The 13,500-nt window shown below is 37.7% G+C and overlaps 3 protein-coding genes across 8 annotated transcripts in view; 1 reads left to right on the top strand and 2 right to left on the bottom strand.

Annotated features, from left to right (window-relative positions):
* LOC103724001 (putative sulfate transporter 4.2) overlaps positions 1–3,645 on the bottom strand; it is a 33,994-nt gene extending 30,349 nt beyond the window's left edge. For 5 of the 6 annotated variants that reach the window (XR_016399751.1, XR_016399752.1, XR_016399753.1 and 2 more), the window contains exons 1-2: positions 3,266–3,645; positions 3,045–3,128 (exon numbers count right to left, since the gene is read on the bottom strand). The gene's annotated coding sequence lies outside the window, so the exon portion shown is untranslated. Of the gene's footprint in view, positions 1–3,044; positions 3,162–3,265 lie in introns of all 6 variants that reach the window. The other variant, XR_016399754.1, reaches the window with a different exon arrangement.
* A 457-nt stretch (positions 3,646–4,102) lies between these two features.
* On the top strand, positions 4,103–5,091 carry LOC103724003 (UPF0426 protein At1g28150, chloroplastic). The gene is made up of 3 exons (XM_008815119.5): positions 4,103–4,273; positions 4,372–4,536; positions 4,756–5,091. The coding sequence occupies exons 1-3, from the start codon at positions 4,238–4,240 to the stop codon at positions 4,942–4,944; spliced, it is 390 nt and encodes a 129-aa protein (XP_008813341.1). The 5' UTR covers positions 4,103–4,237; the 3' UTR covers positions 4,945–5,091.
* Positions 5,092–10,546: 5,455 nt separating this feature from the next.
* On the bottom strand, positions 10,547–13,071 carry LOC103724004 (F-box protein At5g49610-like). The gene is made up of 2 exons (XM_008815120.6): positions 12,967–13,071; positions 10,547–11,662 (listed from the first exon to the last, which is right to left on the bottom strand). The coding sequence occupies exon 2, from the start codon at positions 11,654–11,656 to the stop codon at positions 10,547–10,549; it is 1,110 nt and encodes a 369-aa protein (XP_008813342.4). The 5' UTR covers positions 11,657–11,662; positions 12,967–13,071.
* Positions 13,072–13,500: the final 429 nt, after the last annotated feature.

The following is a 13,500-nucleotide window of genomic DNA, read 5'->3' as shown; positions in this document are numbered from 1 at the left end:
ACGGGGTTCCGCCTGAGTTGTCTTGGTTGGTGCTGGTTGCGCTCCACCTTCCGCCAAGGAACCTGCAAACAAGCCTTGCACCACCACCAGGGTGGTGATGGCCCTCCGACGGTCAAGTCAGAGGAGATTGGAGGAGGAGAGATGATAATCACAAGTCGGAGAGAGTGCTCTGGGAGGTATTGCTTACCCCCCCCCCTTCTCCCCCCAGCCGCATATATACCTGGCTGGGAGGTCTCTCAGGGGGGTTTGTCGTCGTGGGGCACGATAGAATGGCCACTGACATGGCCGTTACGGGGCGTCGTGGAGCAGCGCTGGGTACGGTCATGGCAGGGCGTAGTGGAGCTCCGCTTTGTACGGTTGATACAGGAGATCGTGGGCAGCATCGGGTACAGCCGTTGCAGGGAGTAGTGGAGCAGGAGGCCGCGGCGTGCCTCTGGAGAATAGCCTGTCGTTATCAAAAGATCTCCGACTCGGGGTCGGAATGCTGGATCATAGGGCAGCCGACCCGGGGTCGGGCTGCGGAGCCGAGGAGGTCCGACTCGGGGTCGGAGTGCTGGATCATAGGGCAGCCGACCCGGGGTCGGGCTGCGGAGCCGAGGAGGTCCGACTCGGGGTCGGAGTGCTGGATCATAGGGCAGCTGTAGCTTTCCTGGATACGCGTGCCGATCACGTGGGGCATGGCGGCTCAATTCCCCCATAACAGTTACGTATATCGAGAGGCCAATAATATTATGAAGTAAGTGGCAGCATATATAGCTAACTATACAAGAACGTAAGCTTGAAGGACATTTCCAAGAGGTGGCAATCGGGTCAGGTTAGATATAAACGAATCGGATTAGAAAATTATAAATCTGAATCCGACCTGTTTATTAAACATGTCAGAAATCATAACCTGAACCCAACCCTTCTAATAAACAGGTAATCTGATCCAACCTGATCCGACCTGTTTAATCCGTTTAATCTATTTTCTAAATCGAATAGTCATCCATTAATGCTGCCATTTCATATAGACATAAATGAATAAAAATCAGGTAAGCTGCCCATTCAATTACTCCTATATGACTATTTTAAAACAATTTTTGCAACAGTTTTTGGGTTTATACATACTTCATAAAGACATCCAAACACCTAGACAAAAGGAATTTATTAAGTAATCAAAGACAAAATGCAAAAGAGGCGCAACAAGGATCTGCCGTAAAGAAGGTTCTAGCCAGATTATGCCAGCAGAAAAGAACCAGTAGTGGAATAATTCTATAAGCTAACAACTTCAATCATCCACAGCGAAAGCAATATCCTGACAAGCGAAAGCATGCAAATGTTGGAATCACTAGATTATAAAAGCAAATACTGCAGGGGAACTTAATATTATAGACAGCAGAAAACTGAACAACTATCATTACAACCCAAGTCAGCAGGAGCTTCTATTCTAAAGTATACAGATTTCTTTTAAATATGCCATGCATCAATCATAAGAAACACATTAAGGTCACTGCACACTGTAAACGGTAGCAGAATCAAAAGCTTGCATTGGTCCTTTAAAATATTGCTCCATATCTTCTGGAAGAGCCTATATTCTTCAACAACCAACTTGCACAACCAGAGGTTCAAATCCCAAACCACAACAGATTCAAACAAAATGAACAACCAATCCAAACATGCCCGCTCCCTTCCCTAACAAATCCATCAATTCAGTCCATGAATGGGCTTAGAAGAGCTTGTAGGGTGATGAAGCATCCAAGGGGTGGATGAGATAAGTGAGGACTAAGGCCACTAGCATAAGGACGTATGCAGTTCCTTGGTCAATCGATGTCCCTGCATAGGAGCAAAGAAACAAATCATTCAATGTCATCAGTTCAAACTAAACACGATGGATAACGGTGACTCTACAACAACTAAAGATAACAAAGTAGATAGTCCAAGTCCATGATCATGATTCATTTCAAGCTTCTTGATCATGGTTGAATTTATAATGTTTTAAGAAAACAAGGTACACAAGCATATTCAGAAATGTTATACAGTATAATACACCAAATAATGATGCCACATAAATAAATTAAAAATTACACCAAAAAATTGTAATATTTTCACAAAATTAGAGCTTCAATCATTTGAAATAGCACTATAATACACAAAGAAACTAGACATATATATAATCAAGAGACAGTAACATCTTAGTGTTTTTCTTAAACAAAGATAAGACTATAAATCCTAAAATATCTATGTAAATTGAAAAAGTACAGCAGCGTGAAAATTGATGTAACCCTAATATGGTTTCTGCTAACTGATTTTAGCTGCTGTAGTGAATCTGAAATCAAGCAACCGTGAATCTGCTCCATCCAAGAACAGTGACAATAGAACCAGATAAGACAAAGAACATCAAAGACACCACCAGAAAAAACATTGGATGTATTCATGCAATCAACACTGACTCCACGGAATAAAATCTCAGAAACAGAAATCAATTAGCTCCAGAGAACAACAATGAAAATCTCGTCAAACATAAAGTACAAGATTCTGTGTTCAAAAAAAAAACAAAAGAGAGAATAAATAGAAGAAAAACAATCCCAAAAAATTTCAAAGAAATAACTGGAAAACATAAACCACATCCTGTTTCACCAGAGAGAATACCATGGTACAGATTCAAGAAAAATGGTTGATATTTTCAAGAAGAAAGCTTTTTGTTAGAAAGTTTTTGCTGATACTTAAACTTGATATCTTCGTTTCCCAATATCAAAGAAATGATTTTTGATGGGCTGTGAAGAAGATGAAGAGCAGATCTCCTTTCCAATCCATTATTTATTGGGGGGGTGAACCAACCTTTATTTTAATCTATAATGGATCACAAACACAAATCTGTTCGTCTTCTATATTACAAAAGAAAATATGAATCAACTTCAATGAGAAATGAAAACACAAGGTATATCATTAAATCCTAGATGACCGGTACATCATTAGATCCTTCCATATCTCCAGACAAAAACGGGAAAAAAAATTACAAAAACGAAGAAGAAGAAGAAAAGAGCAGAAGCAACAAAAGCACTTACAACTGCAGATCCCCTCACGGTAGATGAGATCTATTCTCCCCAATAAACTAAATGAGAATCCTCCACCACCTTCCTAACAATCCCCTGGATCACCAAGTAAATGAGCTAAACTTCATGCTGGAGCAGAAGCATCCCAAATAAATGAGCTTAAGATGACAAAAAGCCAAAGCTTTATCAACCATCCGAACCCTAAATAGATGTGGTAGATCAGAGGATCCAACCTCCTGTAGATGAGATCGAACCCGAACCCTAAATAGCTCGCATGCATGGAAGACTTCGAACAGAAGAGGGAGAGGAAAGGCGACAGGAGCCAAAGAAATCCCAGGGAGAGAGAATATATGAGATCTTCTAACTCTTCCTCTTCTTCTTTTTTTTTTTATTTTGTTATCATAGGGTAAAAAGAAACAGGATTAGGGGGGCGTGATGTAGCCGCGGTCACCGTCGACGGGGAGGAGGAAGTAGTTGGCAAGGGGAAGGAGAGGGTGGAGGCAGAGGAGAGGAGAGGGGAGAGGCCGAGAGGGACACTGAGGGAAGACGGGAAGAGAGCTCGGCGACGCTTTAGACAAACCCTAGGGATACCTCGGGGTGAAAATTTGAAATCGGGCCGAAGGGAGTTGGGCTTCACTTCTTAGCGCGATGCGAGCCATGCGGCGGGGAGTTGGGCTGGCCTTAGGCCTTTGTGGGTTATGGCCTTTATCTTCTAACAGCCCAACAATTAAACGGGTTATATAGATTAAATGGGTCAAACATGTAAAATCCGTATCCAACCTAATTAATAAATAGGTTAAACGGATAAATCTTTTTACGATCCGAATCGGTTTAGGCTAAATCCAAATCTATTTAAGACGGTTCAAACACAGATCGAATTGGTGGGTCAGATTATTTTTTGCCGCCCCTAAATTATCCATTGGAACTCAACTCCATTACTGATCCTCTTTGGATATATGTACACCGTGCCTGTGGCACATAACAGAGTTTGAAAGGGAACCGGATACCCTTCCGGTTCCGTTAGCCTAATAATTTTTAATTTGGCCGATAGGATAAAAAAGGTCGACGCTTTAAAAACCCAGACCTTTTCATCTCGCCGGAGGATTTTAGGATTTTTGTCCGGTGGACACCCGGAGTCCTAACCAATCTCCGCTCCGATTCGCCGTGCTCTCCATTCATCCGAAGCGGACGGTGCCGCCGAAGAGATGGCTCTCTTCCTGTACGCAGCCGCCCCCTTAACGGTGAGCTCCCCAACTCTCTCCGCCCCCTCCTCCCTCCCTCCCCATCTTTAGTCTCTTCTCTTCCCTTGCATGTAATCAAGAAAATCTTTTCTGTCCAGTGGGAGAAGAGGTTTTCCGCTCCGTTGCTCGTCATCTCGTCTTCCAGTTATAAGCCTAAGAGGAAAATAGGCACGCGTCTCGGAAGGAGAGCAAGAGTTAATGCGGGAGTACAAGCTTTCTTTAATCCCTTTGAAGACCAACCCGTCATCAAAGATGCTCTTAAGGTAATTCCCCCTAAAATCCATTACTTTTTTCTTATATATTTCTCTAAATTGTTTCCCCCTAAATTCCTTTACTGTTTTTTTTTAAAAAAAATTCTCCTTTTTTTTGTTAATGAATTGGGGAGAACAATAACAGCAAGATCGGATCATAGTGATAGTGTTCGTGGTAAAATTATGGCGATGTTTGGGCAATAACCAAAATTGTCTCTCATTTACTTGCAGGAGCCGGTGGCCTTCATGGGTGGGATGTTTGCTGGTCTCTTGAGGCTTGATTTGAATGAGGATCCGCTCAAGGAATGGATCACGAGGACTGTCGATGCCTCTGGAATTGCTGCCGATGGGGAGATCGTCCAAGAGGAACTGAAGCTGGAAGCTCAAGAAGATGCTCCTCAGCAGATTGAAATCGAATGAGGTCCACTTTTCTTCCTTTACCATGCCAGGCTATATACTGTAATATATTTCCGTTGCATGAGAATCTACTTGAGATTCTTCTACGGATAACATTGGGTTTCATTGTGGAATTTCTTCTATAATATTTAACTATCATGTTCTTCTTTCTTTTTTTTGTCTGTATCCATCATTAGGCTTTTATTTGCAATCATATTGGCTGATTTTAGTCAATTGATGTGTTCGTAGCAATAGACATGATCTCTGCTTTTAAATCTGCATGGATTGAATTGCATGTATGTGCCCCATTTCTTACAGAACAACTGTAAACTAAGTCAGCATGCACCAGCTATCTTTTGCTATTAGTAATGAATTTTGCTGTGTTGTGGTTTGCATGAAACATATTGTTATCAAGAGGGTTGACAGTTAAATGTGGTGAAATTTATGGTAGTAGGATGAACTATTGTAATTCAATTTTGATAATTAGATAATTTTGGACAAATATAGTAGCGGACCAAGGTTACAACTTTAATGATTTTTGGTCTCAATTGAAGCATAGGGTAAAATAAATTCAAAACTGTTTGAGTTCCATGATTTGAGCGAGTTCAACGGAGCATTACGAGCATTTATCTACTTTCAGCCGAAACTGATTTACATAAGCCTACGAGCCAATTTTGTGGTTTACATGTTTTCTTTTTTCCTTTGTGATCTTGCTAATAGATCATGAATGGAGCTTTTAGGAATCAATTTTTTTTAAAGTAAACACATTTTTGAGTTTTAAGTTGAATTGAAAGCACCCAGGTCTCCAATTTAAAAAGATGACCCCTAAACAGAGCTTCATGCACTGCTCAGGAGTTGTCTTTTAATATTATAACAGATTTGAAGAATACATAAAATTAATTAGTTAACTTTGTTATATTAATGTTTTGGATCTTTAGAAATCAAGCAAGATCATCTAGACCTTAGTTGCTGATGCGTGCCTAATTGTAATAAGATGCTGAAAAAGAAAAAGATATTGAAAACGTTCAGTTTGAGGGGAACAAACACTCAGATTCTCTACCAAGGGAATTAGTCCTTCTAGTTCTCCTAAGAGAACCACATGAAATTCTCCATAACTCTTTATAATGAACATAAATATTTATATTTTACAATAATAACCACCTTTCGGTGACAACTTATTACCACCCATACACAATAAAGCACCCAAAAGAACAACCCTGCAACAAAAATACAGAAACAACTACGTAATACACTGCATTAATTTCTAAAACTAGCAATATTTTAATCCAACATCTTTACATTCCACCTGTCCTATTACTACCTTATCCTCAAAGTTGATTTTTGGCCTTCAATGGGGGTGGCAAACGTGCTTCCTTATCTTTGTAGCAATCTGGTGAGATTTATCTCTTCTTTGCATTATCAAAGAGACACTTGCAAACCACCATCTTGAACTCTGATGCCTACAATTGTATTCACAGATCTTGATGATATTGATTGGAGAAGCCTGACTATGACATAGTCAATCTTCCTCTTGCTTTTAACCTTGCAAGCCTTCTTAAGCAACTCCTCTCTATATCTTAAGACTTCATCAAATTGATGTTGGCCCCCCATTCTCTTCAAGCATTCATGAATCTACTGATTTGCTTTTAATCGCTTTCCAAAGAACTATTTGAGGTCATCCAAATCATTATGGATCTCCAATAAAATGCCCACTCTGCAGATTTGTCTGCTTTGATACTTGATGTGTGCCTAATTGAAATAGGATGTTGAAATATAAAAAGATTGAAAAGGTTCACATCAAGGGGAACCAACCCTTCTAAGATCCTTCTCTAAGGGAATCAATCCTCCTAGTTCTCCAAAGAACACTATTAGATCTAAAATTTTCCATAATGTTCTTCAATCTGTAGAATCGACTTTGATACCAAATGTTATGTGCTTGATTCAAATAAAAAGATAAAATCAAAAAGAATTAGAAAAGGGTTCAATTCAAGTGGAACCAACTTCCTAAGATCCCCTTTGAGAGGGATTTATCCTCCTAGTTCTTCAAAAGATGAAGGCTTTAGATCTGAATTGTTGTACCCATTCATTCATTCATGTCAGCATAAATAATTTTACAGTAATAACTACCTTTTAGTAACCATCCATAAGTACCCCTACACAATAACACATCCAAGATAACTACATTACACCACCGATGCAAAGAATAACTACCCAGAACGTCATAGTAATACCAAAAAAAATAATTATATTTCTATATCTACAATTGTCTAATGAATAAGTACATAACATTACATCCCGCTTAAATTATCCTTCTCCTCAAGGTTGACCTTTTGGGCTTCAGTGGAGGCAGCCAATGAACTTCCTTGTCTTTATAGCAATTTGGTGAGACTAATCTTTCTTGCAACATAAGGATCATGTCTGCCACATATTGGACCACCATCTTAAACTTTGTTGCCTCAATTTTATATTTATAAATATTGATGAAAGGATTGAAAAGGTTCCGTTCAAGGTTTTAATGTTTGATATTATATTTAACAATATGATTATTTTTAGTAAGTAATCTGGTGTATGGGGTAGTTATTCCCTGTATTCGTGGTGCAATGTAGTTTGTCTTGGATGTGTTAGTATGCATGGGTGGTTGTGGGTACTTACTAAAGGGTGGTTATTGTTGTAAAATTATTTATACTGATGTGAATGAATGAACGGCGAGGAGAATTCAGATCTGAAGTGTTTATCCTTTGGAGAACTAGGAAAATTGATCTCCCTTGAAGAGGATCTTAGGAGGATGGTTCCCCTCATAGTGAACTGTCTTCTATTTCTTCTCTTTGTTATCTTTTTATGTGAATCAGGCACATAGCATTTGATCTTAGAGCTCACAATTCTGCAACATGGATACCTTATTGAAGATCCATGATGGTTTGAATGATATGGAAACACTTGCCAAGAAACTGATTGAAGTAAATTTGGGTATTAGGGAATGCTTGAGAACTTGATGAAGGAACTATGTCACATTGATGAAGGCCTAAGACTTAGTGAAAAATTGCTTAAGGACACCTTTGAAATTGGTACTAAAAGGAAGATTGATCATACTAAATTTAAGGCTTCTCCATTTTATTTCATCAATAATTCTGGAGGTAAATGGAGACAATGAAATTTATAGTGGTGGCCCAATATGTGGCGCATCCTTATGGTGCAGGAAAGATTACTCTCACTAGATTAGTATAAAAGAAGTTGGTTGGCCACCTCCATTGAAACCCAAAAAGTCAACCTTGAGGACAAGGTTGATTTAGGGAGGATGGAATGTTATTGACTTATTTATTAGTCAACATTAGATTTAAAAGATATGATTATATTTATGAATTAATCTGATGTATTGGGTAGTTATTCTTTGTATTAGTTGTGTAATGTTGTTATATTGGATGTGTTATGGTGTATGGATAGTCACGGGGAGTTGTTAAAGATTGTAATTGCAGTAAAATTACTTATGCTAATGTGACTGAATGAATGGGCTGAGAATTCAGATCTAAATTGTTCTTCTTTGGGAGACTAGTTTGATCCTGCTTGAAGAGGATATTAGGAGGTTGGTTTCCTTGAAGTCAACCCTTTTCTATTTCTTTTATATTTTTATCTTTATTTGAATCAAGCACATAACAGTTGCATTTCATGAAATTTTACAAAATAATCAAATTTAAAGTATTTATAATACTTAATTCTTAAAAAGAGTAGAAATAAACTTTTGCTCCTTTACATGTCTACATTTTTCTACAAGATATTAACGAAGTTGGAATTTTTAATTATAAAATGATATCTTATCCATCTTATTTTCCTAAATTATTTTCCTATTAAATCTAACATTTTTTCTTTTTAATTAAATTTTGATAGTTAAAAAGTTTTAGATGACTGAAACCATACGACACCCAAATATACCAAACAGTATATTTTAGCCTGATTTAATGCATAATTTTTCTCCTTAACTTTTTTTTTTTTTGATTTTTTTGATTTACTTTCTCGTGAAAGCTCTAACCTTAGACTGAAATTGTGAGGATTTTTCATGGCTTGTGAAAAATGTTTCGGATCCAATTTCTAAAGAAATTAAGGACAGCAGTGAAAATATAATATCGTGATGAGAGTACAGGAAATGAAATGTTGAATGGGATGCATAAATCCATTGAGGATTTGCCAGTCTCCCTTGGCCACTTGGCCACAATTTGGTTCCTTCCAGTTCTTAGGAGAGATGTATTACTCCGGTGTAGAGCAGCTAATTCTATCTAGATTGGGATCCATCATTCACGGGGATGAACACCAACAAACTGTAGCCTACCATGGACAACCATCTTGTTGGAAGGAAAAGTAACCTCCAGCACTTACATGGAGAGAAATAGTACCACCCTAGGCCTCTCATTGACTGTTATTTTGAAATGATGGGCAGTCGAGGCAACAAAGAAGCTATATTTTTGTCTTTTGTATGTCACTTTGTGATGAATGGAAGAGGCACTCTAGATTATAGAAAGCTAATTTTCAAAGTCATTCGAGGATCCAATTCTAAGAAATGCTTGTGAGAAATCACTTGACATGAATAATGTAATGAGAATCCTACTAAAAACAGTTGTTGTGGTAAGCATCACTGACTAAAAGCTATTTGCGCTCTTGAGTTGGGTTCCTGATCTTTGATTTATCGGCTTATCAGAGAACAATTAAAGGGTCTGCAAACTAAATTGTTCTAAAGCACATTGTGAAGGGAACAATTGTTTTGGTTTTCTTTTTTTTCTTTTCTATTTCTTTTGGACACAAAGATATGGTCTACAACAACAACAACTGCATATTAGCAGACAAGAAGATTTATATATCTATATAGATAAAAAGCAACTGCATATTAGCAGACAACAAGATTTATATATCTATGTAGGTAAAAAACAAACTGCATATTAGCAAACAACAAGATTTATATATCTATAAAAAGCAAATATTTGTTGACATTTTCTGCATTTTTCAACAATAGTCACAGATCCTTTGGAAATTGATGCTTATGGCCAGCCTCACTATCAGCTGGCCATAGACACGGATTCAACTGAGTCGAGCTTAATTGTGCCTAGGTCTAGTCATACTTTGTTTGAAACTATGTTCAAGCCAAGTTTTAAGATTAAGCTTGATTTTCATATTATTTGATCGAGTCTAATCTGAGTGTAATTTCGAATCGAGTTTAAAATTACTGGGTTCAGATACATCCAGTAAACTAGTGCTCTTTAAAAACAAGAAATAGAGTTGAAGGTGCTCGATGAAAATGCCAACAGAGTCACTTCAATGTAGCTTTTAATGCCTGAGATAAGATATTAGCTTTTAATGCCTGAGATAAGATATTTTCTAGAATAAAGTAAAAAATAAAATGAAACACCACATTAGATCATATATCTCCTGAATGGATACCAGTATCTTTACGGCTAGACCAGTTCTGATAAATTAACAGAATTGTCAAATTTCGATTAAAACTTCGGAAGCAAACTCGATCCCTACATACCATGCAGTCCACAATAAGACTATGCCATGGAAGAACACAAGATAATCCTAAAAATGTTCTGAACACATAAAGAACAGTGCATGTAATCTACCTTCACCAACCCTGATTCAGCTAGATGCCATCATCACCAAAGACATCTAAGAAGCAAGGTGAGTAAGTATAAAATTTTGCTATCCATTCACGCCTCAAGCTGACAAGCTCTTCGGTTCTAGCACTGTTCAAGTGGTAGGCAAGGAGCTCATCTCCTACTTGCAGAAAAACAACACCCAAGTCCGGGTGAAATGCCACAATGTCAAAGTAGTCAGAGTCCTGGAGGTAAAACTCAAGCTCAACTGTCTTGGAACGCGCTTTATGAGGAATGGTATCCACATCCATAGAATGCTTCAGGACCCATTCATTATTAAAGTAGTCCTTCAGAATCCAAAACTCTATTTTGTTCTCCCATTTGCAGGCAAAATTTAAATACCCACCTGAGTGGCCAAGCCATTTGTTGCCAGAAGAATCAGATTCAGGCAGCTTGATTTTGCTGCAGACGTTTCCCTTGTTATCGAATCCCAGGACATAGTCTTCAATACTCAACATATGAACAATTCCATCAAAGAAGACACCAGGCCAGGAAAGCATGTATCCGATGCTATCCTCCCAGTGCGCTTGACCACGAACCCATTCACCTGTCGTAGATGAAAAGATCTCAAGCTTAATGCCGGTTCTTTTCACATCGTCGTCGAAGTGAAGGACATGGAAATGGTGGGAGACTTGAGGATCGAAAGCCAGGAAAAAAGTATCTAAGCTTCCATCTGGCTTTGGGAGGGTGATCCATTTTTGCATTGCAGGGTTGCAGACATAGTAGTAGTAGCCCTCAGACCTGGCATTCCATGACTTGCAGAGGAGCAGCCCATTGCAGCTATCTAAGATGTCTAGGTTTTGAAGACGTGGCAAGAAACTCAGAGTCGTATCGACGGTCTGGTCCGCCAATAAGCTGAGATATTTGACGTCGGTGCTCCAGCTTGTATCGATGTTCCAGGTGCCGACGGTGTAAAAGAGACCGGAGACGGTGGCTGGAAGTTTCTTCCGGTAGTAGACATTGGAGGTGAAAGCAAGCCATGCTTTGGAGACGCATTGGAATCTCATCCAGGACTTGGCAGGAACTCGAGAGAGGATTTCCACCACTAGGTCATCAACTAGTTTGGTTGGAAGAGGCTTCGTGGTGGTATGAACCATCTTCTGCTGCAAAAAGGAGGAATTATTTAGAATATTTTTTTGATCAAGGAAATACTAAGATATGATAGGAAAAGGGAGCATCATTGGTGGCCTTGCTATTTATTGGAGGCAATCTGCAGTCTGTTTTTCTTCTACAAGATAAGCTCATGATGACTTATGACTCTGGGTGATGGTCCCTTGATCTCTCAGTTATATACTTTGGTAAGTTGTTGACACAAAAGGAAGAGCAAGGGCCAATTTGTTAAATTTTTACAAATTGTTTTTGTTTACACAAATCAGAAAATTTTTTTGACAAGAGTAAATAATATGTTCTGCAACACCTATTCATTGTCTTAACTATTTTTTAAATTTTTTTAGAAATTTTGATATGTCAACTACTGCAGTTGTTAGTCTTCGAGTCTGATCTTCACATTGATTTTGATTCCCCTGTTCTAGTTCTTTATGTTTTTTATAAAAAAAAAATCCTGACAATTTTAAGATCGTTTACTAACAAAATTCTTACTTTCAAAGAAGTGGAAACAAAAGAAGGTACTAGCATATTAAGTTGGCAAAGAAATTGGTTGTTGGATCAACTGAAATGGGAACAAATCTTACGTTAGGTTTGGGGGTCTAGGGGAAGTTTGGAGAGGGCAACCCTCATAGGGCCCTTTCATTTTTTAAAAAAGGAGTGAAAACAAAATCAAAAAATCATGAATTTTCTTCAAATTATATCATTAAAAATAATCTCCATGTGGTATTTCACAAAGGAAAGAAAAAAAATGACGCACTTAATATACAATCCTTGAAATATTATCTTAATGGTAATGGACTTGTAAACTTTAATTGACCACCTCAAAACCAAAAATGCTCCAAGCAAATAAAGACTAGAAAAGATCTTAATCTATGTATTCATTCTATTCCAAATCAATATATTTTGATCTATTGATTTATATATACAAGATTATTGTTACTTTATATAACATAAATAGAACAATATTACATATCTTGCACTAAACAAATTGATATTCATCTATATTATTCCCGGATCAAAATTAAAGGATGAAATCATATCTTTCAGATAGTAAAGATTTAGAGACTCGTGAAAGATATATTAGAATGAGAAAAACCACAAGAAGAATCGCCATGATCAAGAGTAGGGCTAGAAATTAAAGTAATCACCCGAGCATGCCTAATCAAGATTGATTTAAGGAATCAAATGTATATAAGCTCTTAAAATGTCAAAGATATCCTAGAACAACAAGGGGAGGAGGGGAAGAAACATGAAGAAAAGGACCAAATGACATACAATTGGAGAAGGGGAAAAGAGATACCTGCTTAAGTAGTAGCTGTAGCAGAGGCTGCAACGATAATAGAGGCTTTTAGATAGATGAGAAAAGCAGATTCAAGAATTGATCGAAACAATGGTAGCAAGCAACAACTTGCGACCTCAACGAGGTGATGGCGGCGGTGAAAAGGAGAATAGAAGAGAAGAAAAAGGAAAAGTTGGGTTAGCTTTAGGTTAAACAAAGTACAAGATATATAAACTAATTATTTGACAAATATATTTCACTTGTCATGACCATTGCTATATATAACATAAAAGCATATAGCATTGAAAGACATTTGGGCACTAGGCAATGTATCTTACTTTTTTGCTTATAAATATACTCTTCTTTTAATAAATACACTCCTTCATACATACTTTAACATATGACTTAGAGGAAGTACACTGTCTGAAACATAGTGTGTATTTATCAAGCCCCTCCCAATAAGGAAATGATGTCTCAAAATTAAATAAATTTTAAGAAACTAGTTAGTATTTAGGCGTATAGCTTGTGCATGCCAAAATTGGTATGTTTTTAGGA

Source organism: Phoenix dactylifera, chromosome 3 (assembly GCF_051530095.1).
Source record: "Phoenix dactylifera cultivar Ajwa chromosome 3, Ajwa_hap1_PhDact_Kaust_v1.1, whole genome shotgun sequence".
Taxonomy (NCBI): domain Eukaryota; kingdom Viridiplantae; phylum Streptophyta; class Magnoliopsida; order Arecales; family Arecaceae; genus Phoenix; species Phoenix dactylifera.
The sequence above is the reverse complement of the archived record's forward strand: the minus strand, read 5'-3'. Positions and strand labels throughout refer to the sequence as shown.